The sequence below is a fragment of the Acyrthosiphon pisum genome, chromosome A3, assembly GCF_005508785.2.
Source record: "Acyrthosiphon pisum isolate AL4f chromosome A3, pea_aphid_22Mar2018_4r6ur, whole genome shotgun sequence".
Classification (NCBI taxonomy): Eukaryota; Metazoa; Arthropoda; class Insecta; order Hemiptera; family Aphididae; genus Acyrthosiphon; species Acyrthosiphon pisum.
Genome location: NC_042496.1, coordinates 37115034 through 37131484, shown reverse-complemented (window position 1 = coordinate 37131484; position 16451 = coordinate 37115034). Strand labels below are relative to the sequence as shown.

Below are 16451 nucleotides of genomic sequence, written 5' to 3'. Positions count from 1 at the left end.
TTAATTACGGAATAGTGCGCTGACATCCTCTAAAGCGTGAGGGAACTGTAATGTATGTGTTATCATTTTTGTTACATAACCTCAAAATGTATAATAAGGATTCATTCTGTAATCTGTATCAGGACTTCTGTTGTTAACTTGTGCGTTCCTCCTAATACAGTACAGTTGTGTAGTTTTTGAGTTACAGAGATGAGTGAGTCAGTGGTATTTGGATTTTATATGTATAGATTATATTATCAATAATCTTATATATACCTAAGAACTTTTTGACTACGGATCTATTTTTAACTATTACATAATAACCATACACGGCACACCGTGACCGGTATAAAATTCGGTGTATACACGATATAGCAATCTGGTTTACAACCTTTTTTTGAAATCTTAGTGTACAGTAAGGAACCCCTGATATATGTTAATTGTATACAGTGTATAATAATTATACTAATATACAATTAAGAGGACGTTGCACCCGCGTGTGTTTCACTTCCGTCTTACAAATGTACAACATGGCAAAACTGTTTTGCGCTGGAAAGAATCGAGAAAGCTACAGTCATAAACTCATAACTAAGAAACGACATTTTCATCACATATAAAGGAGAATTTTGGTTGTGCAATGTCGTTTTTATTTTTTTGATATCACTTATACGAAAAAAGTTCTTACTGTTTCAAAATGCTTTATTATTTGTATTTGTCAATCTTTAATTACTTGTTTTGAAGTTCCGATATCGTATTGATTTTACAATGAAATGTGTTTCTTATTTTTTTTTCTTTGTATCTGTCATCACGGTTTGGCATTGGCAGTAAAACTGCTTTGATTTTCTTCAACAGTATCTCGTTCGATGGGAAAGTGAATCTAGCTAATGCATTCAAGAAGTCAAACTTTAGAATTCCCAATAGTTTTTAAAAGCGCCGGGGAAAACAGGAATTTTTACGCAAAATCGGTTTTCCACAAAATCGATTTCGTTTTTAGTGTAACTCTAAAACAAATGAACGTATATACACGCAATTTTCACTGGTTAATGTTTATAATATATCACAAAATAATGTAATTTATAAATTGTATTAAATCTTTGTGTATAGAATGATACCTATGTAGAATATATTTTTTTATGATATTGAAATATATCTACAATCTATACAATTTTTTATATACAATAAGTAGTTTTGATAATTGACAGTAAAAATAGGTTGACATGAATCTTAAGATTAGAGAGGTTACCCAGTGGTGGTAACATCCTATAATATGTAGAATATAAAAAAGAACAATGTATCCAGGGAGCATCTCTATATTTGACTGAGTAGATATTCGTGGTTAATGGTTACATGAAATCGAAAATAATTATTGTGATCTAAAATTGTGACACGAAGGAGCTCTTTATGGTTTCCGCTTACATTTTTAATGTTAGTAATATGCATATTAATTATGACTTTCAGTTAGGAATTTAATAATTTATGATAAAATACTTTTTCACTTCTTAATTTCTTTGTGGACATAGCTAAACACGCCAGTGTCGTATACAAGGTGGGTGTTTGGTGGATATGACACCCCCCTTGAGCCGTATCATATATTACATTATTATTACGTATATATTACAATATAAATTATTATATATAATAAAATAGGAACATAGGTAAATACTAAATCGTAAATACAATATGAAATATAAAATAATGCACAATACTAATTACATAATATATATACAGGTTAACAATATCGCGATTGCGGCGGTAATTGCGGTATCGCGATATACATTTTCATAATTCATGTAGATATAATAATTTCTCAATTCCAAAGTATAAGAAGTAATTGTGATGTAGAATTTCATAAGTATTTTGAAGAATTAACTGAAAGATCAAAGAAAATTGATTTTGAAATTGACATTCCTAGAATGGTCAAACGACAAAAGCATCGATCGAAGTATCACACAGATAATCTGGATAATCCTGAAAAATATTTTTAAATAAGTGTATTCCTTCCATTTCTGTACAATTTAGTGCAACAATTAAATGACCGATTTATAAACCACAAAACTATTATAGCTGGCTTTTATTTTCTCATTTCTAATAAAAATTATAATCAACAAGATATCAAAGATTTAAGTGAGTTTTATTCTGATGATATTGATCAAGAAGTTATTGAAACAGAGGTAAAGTTATGGCATACACATTTGGAAAAACTAAGCATAAAAAGTATTCTTTACGCTCTTGATGACTGCAATAAAGACCTATTTCCAAATGTTTTTAAACTCCTTCAAATATTTGCAACATTGCCTGTCACATCATGTGAACCTGAAAGAAGTTTTTCTACATTAAAACAAATAAAAACTTATCTTAGAAATTCTATTGGCCAGTTTAGACTTAATGGATCAGCATCTTTAAATATTCATCGTGAAGTCGAAGTAACAGTTGAAGAAGTAATACAATAATTGTCATTCAATCAAAAACGACGAACAGATTTTATTTTATAATATATTTTTTTTTTTCATTATTATCTATTGATAATACCATACAGACATTATATATACATAATTAATTAATTAAAATAAAAGTTTTAGTTTGTACGTATTATATATAATATTTAATGTTTATAATCAACACTCCCCTTCAGAAAATCCTAGCTACGCCACTGAAACACGCATACACATTTAATATTTATCAATCAAAATGCACGAGGATCCTAATTAGATTTAAGACGGGGTATACCTATAGTATACCTAGGTAGTGACTGTGTAAAATTACTTCATGTACTCATCATAATTTATAATTCTAATAAAAATATCCGATCCTATAGTACTTACCTAACGTTATTAATGCTTTTATTGCTTTTATTTCATATCTATATAACTGATAATAATATTTTGTGTCTTTAAATTTTATACCTATTACTTTATTACTAGTGTATGATACAAGTCAACACGATGCATGTATTACAAGCTATAACAATTTCAATGGTTGCAAATGTCAAGTCTAATTTTGGATCGTATTATAGTCTCATTAGAAAAATAAAAATGAAAATATTATATTCACTTCACTCAGTTCAGTTACAAAAAATGTACCTAAATTCTTATAGTTATGTTATTTTAAAAATTATTATTGATTTGTGTTGGAAATGTTTGGTGTGCTCCCAACTTTATATTTGTGGTGTTAAACTATTAAATAAGAGAAAGTGTATAATAAGATGGCTTTAATAAAAAATGTATTATACATTTATAAGTACTTTGTATATTAAATATTAAAATTTGAATTCAACCGAAGTATTTATAAGTGTAGATTTTTAACATTACCTATACCAAAAAAAAAATATTCACATATTATATTATATTTTTCAGATACAAATTCAAAAGAGTATGAAATAGAAAAAATTATTTTTCATCAACAAATAAATAACAAAATTCTGTATTTTGTTAAATGGAAAAACTGTGGGTTGAATGGGAACACATGGGAACCCGAAGAGAATTTGATAAACTGTCCTAAAATTCTGAATGATTACAAGACCAAAAATAATTTTTTTAAAAACAAAAAATGATGTATTACATATATATTATACCAACATTTATTGTATTTAAAATTACTGCCAATTATATTATTTCCCATTACATTTTATAATAAATATTTATATGCAAAAATCCAAAATGTAAAATGTATTATATAATTTTGTACTGCAAAAATATTTTCATTTTAACAAGTTGAGAGGGAAGGAGTGGCATGGAAAAATATTTTGCTTCAGGGCTGCAGTTTTAAAAAGGTTGAGACACACTGGTAACAGGTTTAAACCAACGTAAACAATAAATGAGTTTTTGACAGCCTGCTATTGCTTACACATTTATTATAACAATTATTAGTATTGACTGTTAATTTTCAGTTAAAATAGTATAGTTGGTATTACTTATTAGCTTTATTATTAATAATATTATTTTTTTTATATGATCGTGCTAGGTACTTCTTGATGACTCATAATAACTAATAACAATACATTACAGTACATTGTTTAAAAAAAAAATAATATTTTGTTTAAAAATAGTTTAAAGTAGGACTCACGCAAGAAGACATTCTGCGTATAGCTTATTTCGTATCTTTTTTATCCTATTACCTAAGTTATTATGATGATATATAATTATATGAATATATTAAATACCTATACTTCGATTAGTATTTGGTGTTTTTGACGTTATTGTCAATATTAAATTTTTGTTTTTCTAGGCATATTGTGTATGGTATATTCATATTATTATATAGAAATGTTGACTGCTCATAGATTAATTGAAATACCTACACCAGGGGACTAAAAGAGCAACCGAACAACTCTATTATAATATAATGGACCTACCCATATTTATTACTTATAAACGCCAATCCATTCAGTTTTTAACAATAGACCTAGTACATATTATATTATATAATAACAGTGAATAGTTTATAAATTAAAATATATTTATTTAGAATAATAATCACAGTATAGTATCTAAATTTACAGTGTTTCTGAAATGGATGAGGTAACTGTAGTACCACGCACTCGGTGTGATTGATTTGTATGAGAACACTAGGCACAAGATAAACAGTGTGGTGATAGTTATTAGTTGTCATACACGATGAAGAAACACAATTTTTACATTGAAAAATAATCATAATTAAATAATACACTTTATTTTTAAAATCAATATTTATCTACAAAAGTTGTTCAACATGACTCCTGTTAACTTCGTTGTACCTAATGAACTTTTTTCCATCAAATTTGGTGTTTGACAAATGATATCAGCTACATTCTCGTCAAAAGTTCATCTCTATTATTGACTCCATTGGAATAAACTTGTTCTTTCATAAAACCCCATAAGAAAAAGTCGCATGGGTATTGTGCGATATTGAGCATTGTTTCCAGCTTGTCTATACCAATAAGTTTGTTTGGGAAAAGATAATGCAATATTGTTGTCGGACTGTATTTGTATGTTGAGGTGGTGCACCATCTAAAATAAACCACATTGTTTCTTGTTCGTCCAATGGTACGTTCTATAATAGTGCCGGAAGATCATATTTTGTGAGTTATGTTGGTTAAAAATCCCATTTTTTTAAATGCAGTCTCGTCAGTAAATAAAATATTTTTTAAAAATTTGGATTTATTGTGACTATCAATAATTGTTTGCAAAAAAATTAACTATATTATAATATAAATAATATATTCCTCCCCAATGAAAAATCCCGGTTATTCCACCGTTAGATTCTCTTGTTTGTTATCATATTATAAAAAATTGGGCATCCATGTTTTGGTTCTAGATTTATTCATTATAAAATCTAGTATAGTTAGTGATTTAAGTAATCAATAACTTAAAAATTAAAATAAGAAATATGTTATTATTATATAAATTAAAAATATTAACACACAGTATGGAAATGATGTTGGAATTAATGTCAACTTAGATAAGCTTCATCCATTTTTTTAAACTTGTCTATTAAATCTTCTGGTACATCTAAGTCGTGGAAATTATCTGTTCCTATTTCATCTTCAGTCCTTGAAAAAAACCAATTTAGTAATTTAATGTTTAATTGTATAATTTGTTATCACTTATCACAGACCACAGTAATAATATCGATGGTTAGAGGGCATAAACGCCAACTTCCAAGTTGTTCAGGAGAGCCGAAAAACAGATATTTTCATATGAACTGTGTTACAATATTAGAACATCATAAAACACTTCAATTTGAGACTTAATATGATTTATAATGAGTTTTTACGTATTTTGTGTTGATTAATTGTTCATAATCATAACATATTTGTGTATTTAAAGCCAATTAAAAAAAAAAAAAAATGACACCCCAAAGATGTTCTATTGACTATAAAGTATAACGGATAGTTTAATATTGTTTAAATTCAATGAAGATTTGTAGTAAAATTTTTCAATATAAAAGCTTTTTACATTGCTGACAAAACTACTAACAAAAATGATAAATTGATGTAACTATCAACAATTTCACTTACATATTATCAAGTTTCCTTGAATGCCGTTTACAACCACATATTAAAACATTGATTCTTGGATATATACAAATGATAGCAATGTTTAGGTTTGATTAATCAATGTATAATAATGCCGTTTACAACAATATGTAAAAACATAGATTTTGAAAAAAGCGGCGTTTACGCCTTTTACCTTCTAACCATCGAATTATGTTATGCAAAAGGCGTTTATTAATTTTATTTTGATCCTAATAAACTAATATATGTTTACTAGGGTGGCCCTTATATAGTAGGGGGGTAAGGAAAGTTAAATATTTTTGATTTCTCACCCACCCAATTTTTTCATTACCATACGAAAGTTATGTGGGTTAAATTTGGTGATGATTAATAACCCCTTTCAGGTGCCGCAAGAGGGTTGAATATTCATCAAATAGGGTAGTTTTAGTGTTATTCTTATTTAAATCATATATTACATTTATCATAAAATTGTATAGAACCTAAATTGTAGATTTAAGTATTCTCTATAAAAAACTTTCCGACAAAATTTCTCGTAAATCTATTTATTTCTGTGATAAACTTAATCTTAAAAAAAAAATTGTTTATCTACACAAGTACTTATTAAATATTGATATCATTAAAAATAAATAGGAAGTGGTTCAATGGAGTAATACAATGTCAAAATTAGATACGTTACATTCAAATAAAATATCTATTAATTATGAACGAATTAATGTATTTTTTTTACAGTCAGGGTAATTTGTTCTATAATCATTTACAACTTGTAATAGAAATTGTTTTTGATTTTCGTCTTTCGTCAGTATGCTATTGTATTCTTGAATTTAACACCTCTTTCTGCAACATCATTTATGACTGATAACTGTTAAAATATTAATTCCTTTTTTTATAGTCTTCTCTTTCTTTCCAATTATCCGGGTGGAAATCTATGAAGTCAGCGGAAATTTTAAATCTTGAAAAAAAGTTGACTGTTTCTGCTGATACAAATTCATGTAATTCTTTTTTTATAAATGTTTTTATACCCTCTTTACTCAAAAAAATTTTTTTAATTGTATCATCATTGTTCTGGGTTGATTTAAGTGCTTCCACCATTTTAATTTTAATTTCGGTTGGCACCCAAAAATCAAAAAATGATAAGGCTATACTTTCCGGCGCAGGGTACCATAAGTGTCCACAAAATGTATGTGTATCTGTTTCAGAAATAGCTTTATCTGGGTATTCGATCAATTTTTTAAAAAATATGAAGTCGTTATAAGGTGCTTCGATTGCAGCAGGGCATCTAAACCATGCTTCTACGTATATAGTAACTAGAAAAATACATATATCTCGAAATGCATTTTCTTCTCGAACATTAAGTTTAAATTGTTTTCGAAACATATATATTTTAAATGAATAAATTGTCTTTGACATCCACCTGGCATGGTGAAAAGCACCAGGATAGTGAAAATATATACCGTTTGGTGGGTTTTCACCTAGAAAAATAATAGCCAACTCTAGAAGTTCTTTGTAATCATCTCTACATTGTTTTTTTTTTAAATTTTGTAAACAGAAGTCTATAATTTGAGATTTATTTGTTTCAACTGTAGATTTTACAACTGCATCATTTATTCCAATTTCATACTTTTTTAAGTCAATTTCGGGCCAGGCTTGTTGGAATTTTTTAAAAATAGGAACATCAGGACCAATAGTATTTATTTTTAATTTAATTTCAAAAACACTTCTTAGCACTAATTCGTATATATGTCGCCTACAAGGTAAATATAAAAGATTTCGTCCTATCAGTTGTTCCAATATAATACAGGCACCATTTAACCGACCCGTGTTTGATGCCGTCGTATCACAACATAAAGCTTGTACTTTATTTGTTACACCCCAATCATTTATAATATCAAATATGGCATTTGCTTGTTGTTCTCCAGTACCACTTTTGAGCTTTGGCACACCAAGTAATTGAGTTATTCCCTCAAACGAAACAATTACAGGTAACCTATCTACTTTTGATTTTCCATATGTAATATCTGGTAGAAGTTTTCCATCCCAATGTAAGACAAGAGACTCTTTTTCTAGCAAATTAAATTTTTGGTAACTTACTGCCAACAATTTGGTTGTTCACATTTCCAACTAAATATACTTCATCATGCGTACGTAGAACAACATGTGGTGACGATGAAGCCATTGTATAATAAATATTCAATATTAATTTATAGAACATGCATTTTTTTCAAAATATTATTCGTAAATAAAATAATGTTAAACATAAATGATATACGGTATCGCGATTTATGACCATTGAACAATGAATAGTACCTACATAAACAGACAATAATGCACGAAGTGACAGTGTGTAATAACTGAATAAGAAAAGCTCGATAAGAAATATACAAATATAGATAAGATATAAGTTAACCTTCGAGCGGGCGTGCGGACGGTTTTTACACCGAACATTTGAAAAAAATGACACACATTCGTTAAAAGTGTCATGCGGCGAACCTATCTATTAGCTATTCTTTAATTTCTTATCTAGTCGTAAGATAACGCAGTTGTCATATACGTTTCGTTACACTCTCGTAACAGAGATATATTAAAACCGAGTAGGGGACAGTCGTCCAAAAAATAATAAGGACAGGACATATATAATTGTAAAATTAGTTTTAATCAATTTTATTTTATTTCGTCTTTGAAGATTTGTAAGTATGTTATCGTAAAAGCAATCATATAGAGAATAAATAAAATTTTGATTTTTTTTTTTCAGAAAAAGGTAATAATTTTTATTTTATTCTAATTTTTACAGAAAATAATAGATTTACGAGAAACTTTGTCTGAACGTTTTTTATAAAGAGTACCTAAATCTACAATTTAGGCCCTATACAATTTTATGCTAAATGCAATATATAATGAATTAAATCAGAATAACCCTAAAACTACCCTATTTGGTGAATATTCAACCCTCTTGCGGCACCTGAAGGGGATTATTAATCATCACCAAATTTTACCCACATAACTTTTGTATGATTATGAAAAAATTGGGAGGGTGAGAAATTAAAAATTTGAAAGATCATAAATAAGGGCTACCCTAATGTTTACATTATTTTTATTTTATACCTATATATTATAACAGTTAACAAGTCTATACTTTTTTACATACCAAAAAAAAATGTAATTAAATTTACTGAAAAATAATAATTTTAAAGTTATTGGAAACTACTAAAAACAAATAAAAATTGACTTGTGCCCCTTAATATAAAAACTGTTCAATTATTATAATTTAAATTAAATCTAAACTGTATTCAAAATAAGAATGGTAGTTGGCAATGATAGTCAGACACTTTGTCAAATGCTTCTCACAATAAGTCGACATCAGTGGTTTGGAACTAAACAATACCCCCGCACAAAAGTTGGCTGCCGACTAACATTTTTATTTTGAAAAGAGTATATTATAATATGTGATACATAATAAGGGACATAGCAACCATATTGTGATGGTCTAATTTTTGAGTGGTTGCCTATAAGAATTTAGGAGAAAAAGCAATTAAAACATTATGTACTAACTTGATTAAAATGTCCACTAGATTTTCACATACTAATTTCAATTCCATATTGGGTTCCCATTTGTGAAATTCCCTTAAAATAAGATAAGTTCCTTGATCTCTGATTATTTCTCTGCAATCTCTTTTAGCACTCAACTTTAAACATAATAAATTATATAATAATTACATAGCAAATTTCTTATAACTTCACGTTTGTTGCACAATTAACCTGAGTCAAAGCTTGTAACAATGCCAGGCGTAAATCTGAATCTGGTTCTCGTTCTTTATCATCAGGTAGATATTGTAAGTCCAATGGTAGTTTTTCATTATCCTCTTCATCAAACTGCTCAGGACCAGCTAGTGGTAAAAGAAGGCGAGGTAACAAATCTAGATCTTCGCTTAATAACCATTCATGCTTTTCTAAAGAAATACAAAATAAATTACTAATATTGAATAAGATAAGATGACATATAACTTTAGATAATAAAAGTTATGAGTTACCTAATTCGAAGCAACAGTTTTTTATAGTCATGATAACACCAGCTCTTCGAATTGAGTTGTTTAAATTTAAAAATGGAAATAATTTTTGGAAATTATCACTATTCATTAACCACCTACAAAAAAATTGATAAAAATAATAATTTAAATAGTTACCTTTATTTATTTAACATCAGATACCTACTTACATTCTTACTTCATGTAACTGACATAAATTGGATAATAAATATGAAATATAATCATAATTTGTTTCATGTTGTACATCTCGGGTGATGAACAATTTCATGAACGATTCTAATGTTGTAGTTTGATCTCCAAATGCTTCATACACTTGAATGGCATGATTTTTTTCACGGGTTAGGTTGCACAACAGCTTCAGTACTGAACTTGCAATCTCTGGTGTTTTTTGATCAATATATCGTATTGTTTTTGATATGATTCCCTAACAATACATTCAAATTAAAAACTACTGACGTAAGTTCCCCTTTAAACCAAAATCTACCAAGTCATTTGAACTGATGTTACTGTTTAAAAACGACATTATTTTTTTCAGACCATTTTCTTTTGACGAAATATTGACCAAACACAAACAGGCTGCATTGGCATTGATCTTATCGGTTTCCAAAACTTTGAACAGGCCTCTAAGCAATTCGTCCATATTATCGACAATCACTTTGTTTTCTTTGTGTTTGTCAGCTGTCAGCACTAGAAGAAAAATCCATTAAAACTCTTAAAACGGAGTTTGTTAAGAAACCCAATTAAAAACCAAACATACCCAGTAGATGTTGTAGAATGTCACTTTTTAATTTGGGATCTCCACCATCCACCACCAAAGAGTGGACCATAACGAGCAATAAATGATGTGGTATCTCAGTATCCATGACCGATGGTGTTTTTAAATAAAATAATAATTTTTTAGTCTGTGTCAAATCGAAATAAGTGACCGAAACACAATTTACAGGTTCACCGGCTAGAGATTGTCAGAGTGAGACCTATGATTTTTAGGCATCAGAATAATAATCGTCTAGGTAAAATTAACCGATGGAATTAAAAAAGTAAAAATACGACGCGAACTGAAACCTGTTGGCTGTAACTCGCATACAAATTAGAATATAGATAGGTAATAAGTAATAACTAATAATTATAACTTGCAAGACGTTGTAAGCGACCGCCAACCACACCGGACGGGGCACACCGACTTCGCAGTTCGCACTTCTGAAATTTGACTTCACGATAACGTTACACGTGCTCGTTATCAGCGCTTACAAATTATTCCATGAGACATCGTAGGTGCGATTCGTTTCCATAAAATTATATTTTTTAATATTGTTATCGCCTATCGGACGCAAGGAAGATAACCGCTATCGATCGATTGGTTTTAGCGTTCAACAGTAATAACTACATTTCATAATTGAAAGTTCAAACCATCCAACGTTGTTAGTTGTTACTCGTTACTCAACTCTAGTCTTTTACACTCGTCTCACTAGTGAACTGCACAATAATAATATCTTAAGATGGAAAATATGTTTAGTACGTCCGGAGAAAAAGAGACTGATGAAGTGAGTTTAAACATTTTATACATACCTATTATAGCATTAATATCCGTCCATCGTTTTCTGTCTGCTGTTAGTTATTGACTGTTGTGCTGTTGAACGACTCGACCAAGTTACATATTATATTATATTATTATTTTTATATTTTCCACGCATGTTCAAGATATTGATATGTTATTAATGACTATTATTTTTAATATCAGTGTTTGTAACAATGTTGTAATAATATTGTGCACACACTTCATCAAATATTGGACGTGTTTGGAATGATCGTTGCGACATGTGTCTTGTCGTAAACATTCCGTAAAATCGTTACTGGGCGTTTTTCATAATACAAAAACTCGCAAACCAGAGAACCAGTAATAATATGCATTTTCCCTTTGATCTTCTTTAAACTTTAATTATGCACTATTTGTATTGAACTAGTGATTGCGATTATTTTATACAAATGGCCAATCATATAGCGGAGAAACTTTGCTTTATATTTTTATAAAATTTCGTTTATATTATTGTTTATAATTTATTATGCTATAAAATAATTTCGTAGTACTTTTTTTAAATATTTGAATCATTTTCGTTTTACCTAAATGGCTAAATGCATTTACTGAATGTTTTGTAGGTATAATATTTTTTCTGAATATACACTTATTAATTATAAAATATATATTACAGGTACTACCTAAGTATAACACGTGTTTTTCTATGAATAAATTATTAATATTTTACTAAGAAATTCAAAACAATTAATAGCCATTAGGCTTCCTATTATAGGTGTTTGATTATGAATTATAATAAATTAATTGTGGGATTTTTTTAAAAGTGTGTTACAATGTATACTGGGATGTTTACCTTGAAAATAGATTTTAGGTATGTAAGATATCTGGCATTGAAAATGGTTACATAACAACGTAAAACTCTTCCTAACTCTTCCTCGACAACAACAACATTAAATACCTATGCGTACCCTACATACTATAGTATTGATACATTGACGTATTGTGTCAAAAATGTGTCACAATCTCACCTATATAAAATTAAATACAAAATTATTAATTTGAATGAGTATATTATATTAGGTACAGATAACATTTTTTTTTCGGTTTCAATGTCTGTTTTCGGCAGGAAATCGAGAAAGTAATAATTGTTTAATCAACTCGTTGTGTTCAAAAATATTTAAATATGAGATACGCCATACACCTGATAACCGTTTGCTTTATTGATTAATAGTTATATAATACTAAATTATTTAGCGGTGGCGGAGAGCGGTACTAAGTTTGATTCTGTACACTGCTCATTGTATAGTGAATACTGAATTTACATTATTACTACTATAGGCCTGGACAGTTTGTATCATTTGTTCAAAACATTCGGTATTTATTTTAAACATTTTGATTTTACATTGGATGAATAAATATAACTACGATGGAAAGAGAAAAAAACGGTTTTCGCGAGATACGAGCGATAGTAGCTTAGGTGTGCAAGGGCTGGTGTAAAACCGAACATGAACAGGCATAAACATAACATTTGTCGGCTATTCTATTTTAATATTTTATATAAACGAAGTGGAATCTAAGCAGACTGCCGTGGCTGTATACAACTATATTAAGATTATTTTTGAAATTCTAGTAGGTATTTACAGAATAAACTTCTTACTATTTAAACTTCAGTTTAAATATAATTCGAAAATGTAAAGGTTATTTACTTACGTCTTACATGTTTTTTTTTTTAAATAAATAAGTAGTTTTAATACGCCCAACTAGAGTCAAATTTTCAGAGTTTTATGCTCGCATAGTTAGTAATTATTACAAAATTTGGAACTTTGTTACTTTACCGGCACCCTTTTTTTTTGCAATTTTTTTTTTTAGACTTATGTAGTTAACTATACTGAGAACAATGGTGAAGTCAGAATTTGGCTGTCGGACTTAGTTTCGAAGTTATAGCTTTATGAAGTTCGCTATTTTACGATTTTTGCGCTTTCGCGTGTCACTAGTTGCACCTATTACGAATATTAATTTATTTTTTTTCGAAACCGTTGTTCTTCAACGAGTTAAGAACGACGGTGCAATCAAAATTAGATAGCCAGACTTCGTTTTGAAGCTATATACTCAGGCAGTTTCGAATTCTAAGTTTTTACGCATACGCTCAACGCTCTATAGAAGCTCCCTACGCCTACCGGCTCCGGTCGACTAAGTCCGACCGCCAAATTCTGACTTCACCATCGTTCTCAGTATAGTTAACTACATAAGTCTAAAAAAAAAAAATTGCAAAAAAAAGGGTGACCGGTAAAGTAACAAAATACCCAGTTTCTTAAAAAATAATATTGATGGGTATTGTTATAAAATGTTTTAAAAGCTTTGCTCTTTCCTGAATTGCGAACATACTAAGAAGATATTGGCAAAAAATGTGTCCTGGGCTTACAAATTTTCTCGGAAATATTTTCGTATCCCTGAAGTTGTTTCCCTAAATGTTTTTTTAGATTATAACATTTTAATGACATATTTGAATCGATCGAATAATGTCAGGAGCCAAACTTCGTGGTCATAAGAGGACATCTTCGGAGCACATTCACATAGTAGGTCTTGATTTCAAGAAATTTACCATCACAATTTATGATAAACTATTAGTTTATAATCAAAATTCAAGATATAGGTATATTATATATCACCAATATTTTATTTTAAGTCATTGTGCAAAAAATGTATTACGTTTTAAAGGTACAAATGTACAATATACCAGGCGTGGCCAAACGGTCGATCACAGACAATTTCAAACACTAACATTTTAAAATTTATTTTTAAGTCACGCGCGTGAAATTAATAATCTATATCTATATCTTTACTACTATATAAAATTAAGTCGCTTTTTTTGTTCGGGATAAACTCCGAAACTACTCATTCAATTGTCGTGCAATTTTTTTAAATTAAGGAGGACATCACAGAAAAGGTTTTAGTCATAAATTTAGTCCGATAAAGTTAATAAATAATTAGTTATTATTAATTAAAATAAACGTATACATTGTATACCTATATATATTATTAAATAACCAAACACGAGCGAAGCTGTAACGGGTCGGTTAGTAAAAAATAAAAATCAATAATAAAAAAAACTTTTCGATGGAAGTCGATCCTCAAAGATGAAGTATATTTTTAGTAGATCTCTGCTGAAAAAAGTTTGGTCGCCCCTGTTATATACCTATGTAGTATAGATAATAGATGCTTAAAATGCGTTCTACCCTATGACCTATAACCTATTTCACAGAAACAAAATTTATTTTACAAAATATACAGTTTTACTACTCGTAAGTGAATTTATGTATTATTATAATATTGTCCTATAAGCCATATTAGGACAATATTATAATAATACATCGATTCACTTAAAAGTAGTAAAACTTAAAATTTCGTGAAAATATAATATTTTGTTTGTGTAAAATAAAAATTCAGTAAAATTTTCCGATTCTTTTATTTGTACAAAACTTATTCATAAAAAAAAAAAAATAGGTAGGTATAATTTTACTTGACTAGTCCAGTGGTGAATTTAAAAGGCGGCCAATGCTGCCTGTCTTCCTATGGTCCATTAACTAGTAACCTTATGTCCATAGGTTAATAAATTAGACATTTTTTTGATAATTGTGACGTAAATCCAATTTTATAATTTATAAATGTATACTTCATAGACATAAGTCATAATTATTAGGATTAGGATTTTTATGATTTTAAATACTTTAATTAAACAAATATTATAATATTATATTATAGGTACCTATCGTTTTTGCAGCAACTCATTCTTAGCCAATTGTTTGCTTCATCCAAAAAAAAAATTTATTGTGATATAAGTTCTGTTTTTTTGCGTTTTTATGATGCGGTGTTATTTTAAGGTTTTAGATAATTATGTACAAAAAATGTCTAACTATTAAAATTTAAAAATCTTAAAACAATCAAATATCAGGTACATTTTAAAACGTATTAAAAACTGTATCATTCAATCAAACGTAACCTATGTGCTACGGGTGTTGGCATATAACATATATATATGTAAAATATTTATAAAACACCTGTACGCAATAAATCTATTAATATAATTGGTACCTGAAATATTATGCAAAAATATTCATAGGTAAGACAAATAATTGTTTGTAATAATAATATAATAAACTTTATACATCAATATTCAATATTATCTCTAATACAATATTATATAATATTATATAGTTTATTTCCATGACGAGTTTACTGTTTTGACCGAGGTATACGATTTAATTAATTGTTACATAATGATATACAGAAATCAATATACATAATAGGTAACTTAGAAAAAAATGGCTGAAACTATAAGTATTGGATTTCTGTTATATTAATGATTTTAACAAGTTGAAACAAAACAAAATGAAACTATTTTTACATGCTTTTCTTTAACTCACAATATTTCATTCATTCCTGTTGTCTTCAAATCTTGCGAGTTCAATTTAAGTCGCTTCTACATGACCTAGGAGGCCCAAATTTTTTATGGAGGTCTAGGGTCGGTGACAATACATGACCCAAAAAAAAAAATTAAATTAAATTAAATTATGCTTTCAAAAAATGTTTATAAAATAAAATAATATGACGTTATAATAATGTTCCGATTGGTACTAATGGTGCGATAGCAGTATAGCACTCCCTATTTAATTTTAAAATAAAAAAAAATTTGCGATTATATCTGTTATAGTAATAATATTCAAATGTACCGTAAATAAAAAAAATTATGTTTTCAAAAAATCATTTGTTTCTAATTTATTGTTATCACTAAAAAGAAGAAAATAAAAAAAACATGCTTTTCTTAATACTACATGAACGAAAAAGTTGAAAATAAACTTACTTTTAAAACAATTTCTTAATGAAACTTCAAGGTTATCAAGATATTACT

General features: G+C 28.4%; 2 protein-coding genes across 2 annotated transcripts in view; one reads left to right on the top strand and one right to left on the bottom strand.

The window, feature by feature from the left end:
• LOC107884047 (chromobox protein homolog 3-like) overlaps positions 1 to 3582 on the top strand; it is a 7902-nt gene extending 4320 nt beyond the window's left edge. The window contains exon 2 of the mRNA XM_016805410.2: positions 3333 to 3582. Within this exon, the coding sequence (XP_016660899.1) occupies positions 3333 to 3529 (197 nt within the window). The 3' untranslated portion in view covers positions 3530 to 3582. The remainder of the gene's footprint in view (positions 1 to 3332) is intronic.
• Positions 3583 to 4631: 1049 nt separating this feature from the next.
• Positions 4632 to 11373, bottom strand: LOC100163228 (protein HGH1 homolog). Its single transcript, XM_001948038.5, has 7 exons — positions 10769 to 11373; positions 10496 to 10698; positions 10182 to 10435; positions 9997 to 10109; positions 9725 to 9915; positions 9518 to 9651; positions 4632 to 5506 (listed from the first exon to the last, which is right to left on the bottom strand). The coding sequence occupies exons 1-7, from the start codon at positions 10872 to 10874 to the stop codon at positions 5407 to 5409; spliced, it is 1101 nt and encodes a 366-aa protein (XP_001948073.1). The 5' UTR covers positions 10875 to 11373; the 3' UTR covers positions 4632 to 5406.
• Between the last annotated feature and the right edge of the window lie 5078 nt (positions 11374 to 16451).

What these genes read in the sequence shown, in the direction of transcription:
- LOC100163228 (XM_001948038.5), bottom strand. Translation starts at nt 10,874, where the DNA reads ATGGATACTGAGATACCACATCATTTATTGCTCGTTATGGTCCACTCT. An exon ending in CATTCTACAACATCTACTGG is followed by an intron (nt 10,699 to 10,768) that starts GTATGTTTGGTT and finishes TTTTTCTTCTAG; the next exon opens with TGCTGACAGCTGACAAACAC. An exon ending in ACATCAGTTCAAATGACTTG is followed by an intron (nt 10,436 to 10,495) that starts GTAGATTTTGGT and finishes ATGTATTGTTAG; the next exon opens with GGAATCATATCAAAAACAAT.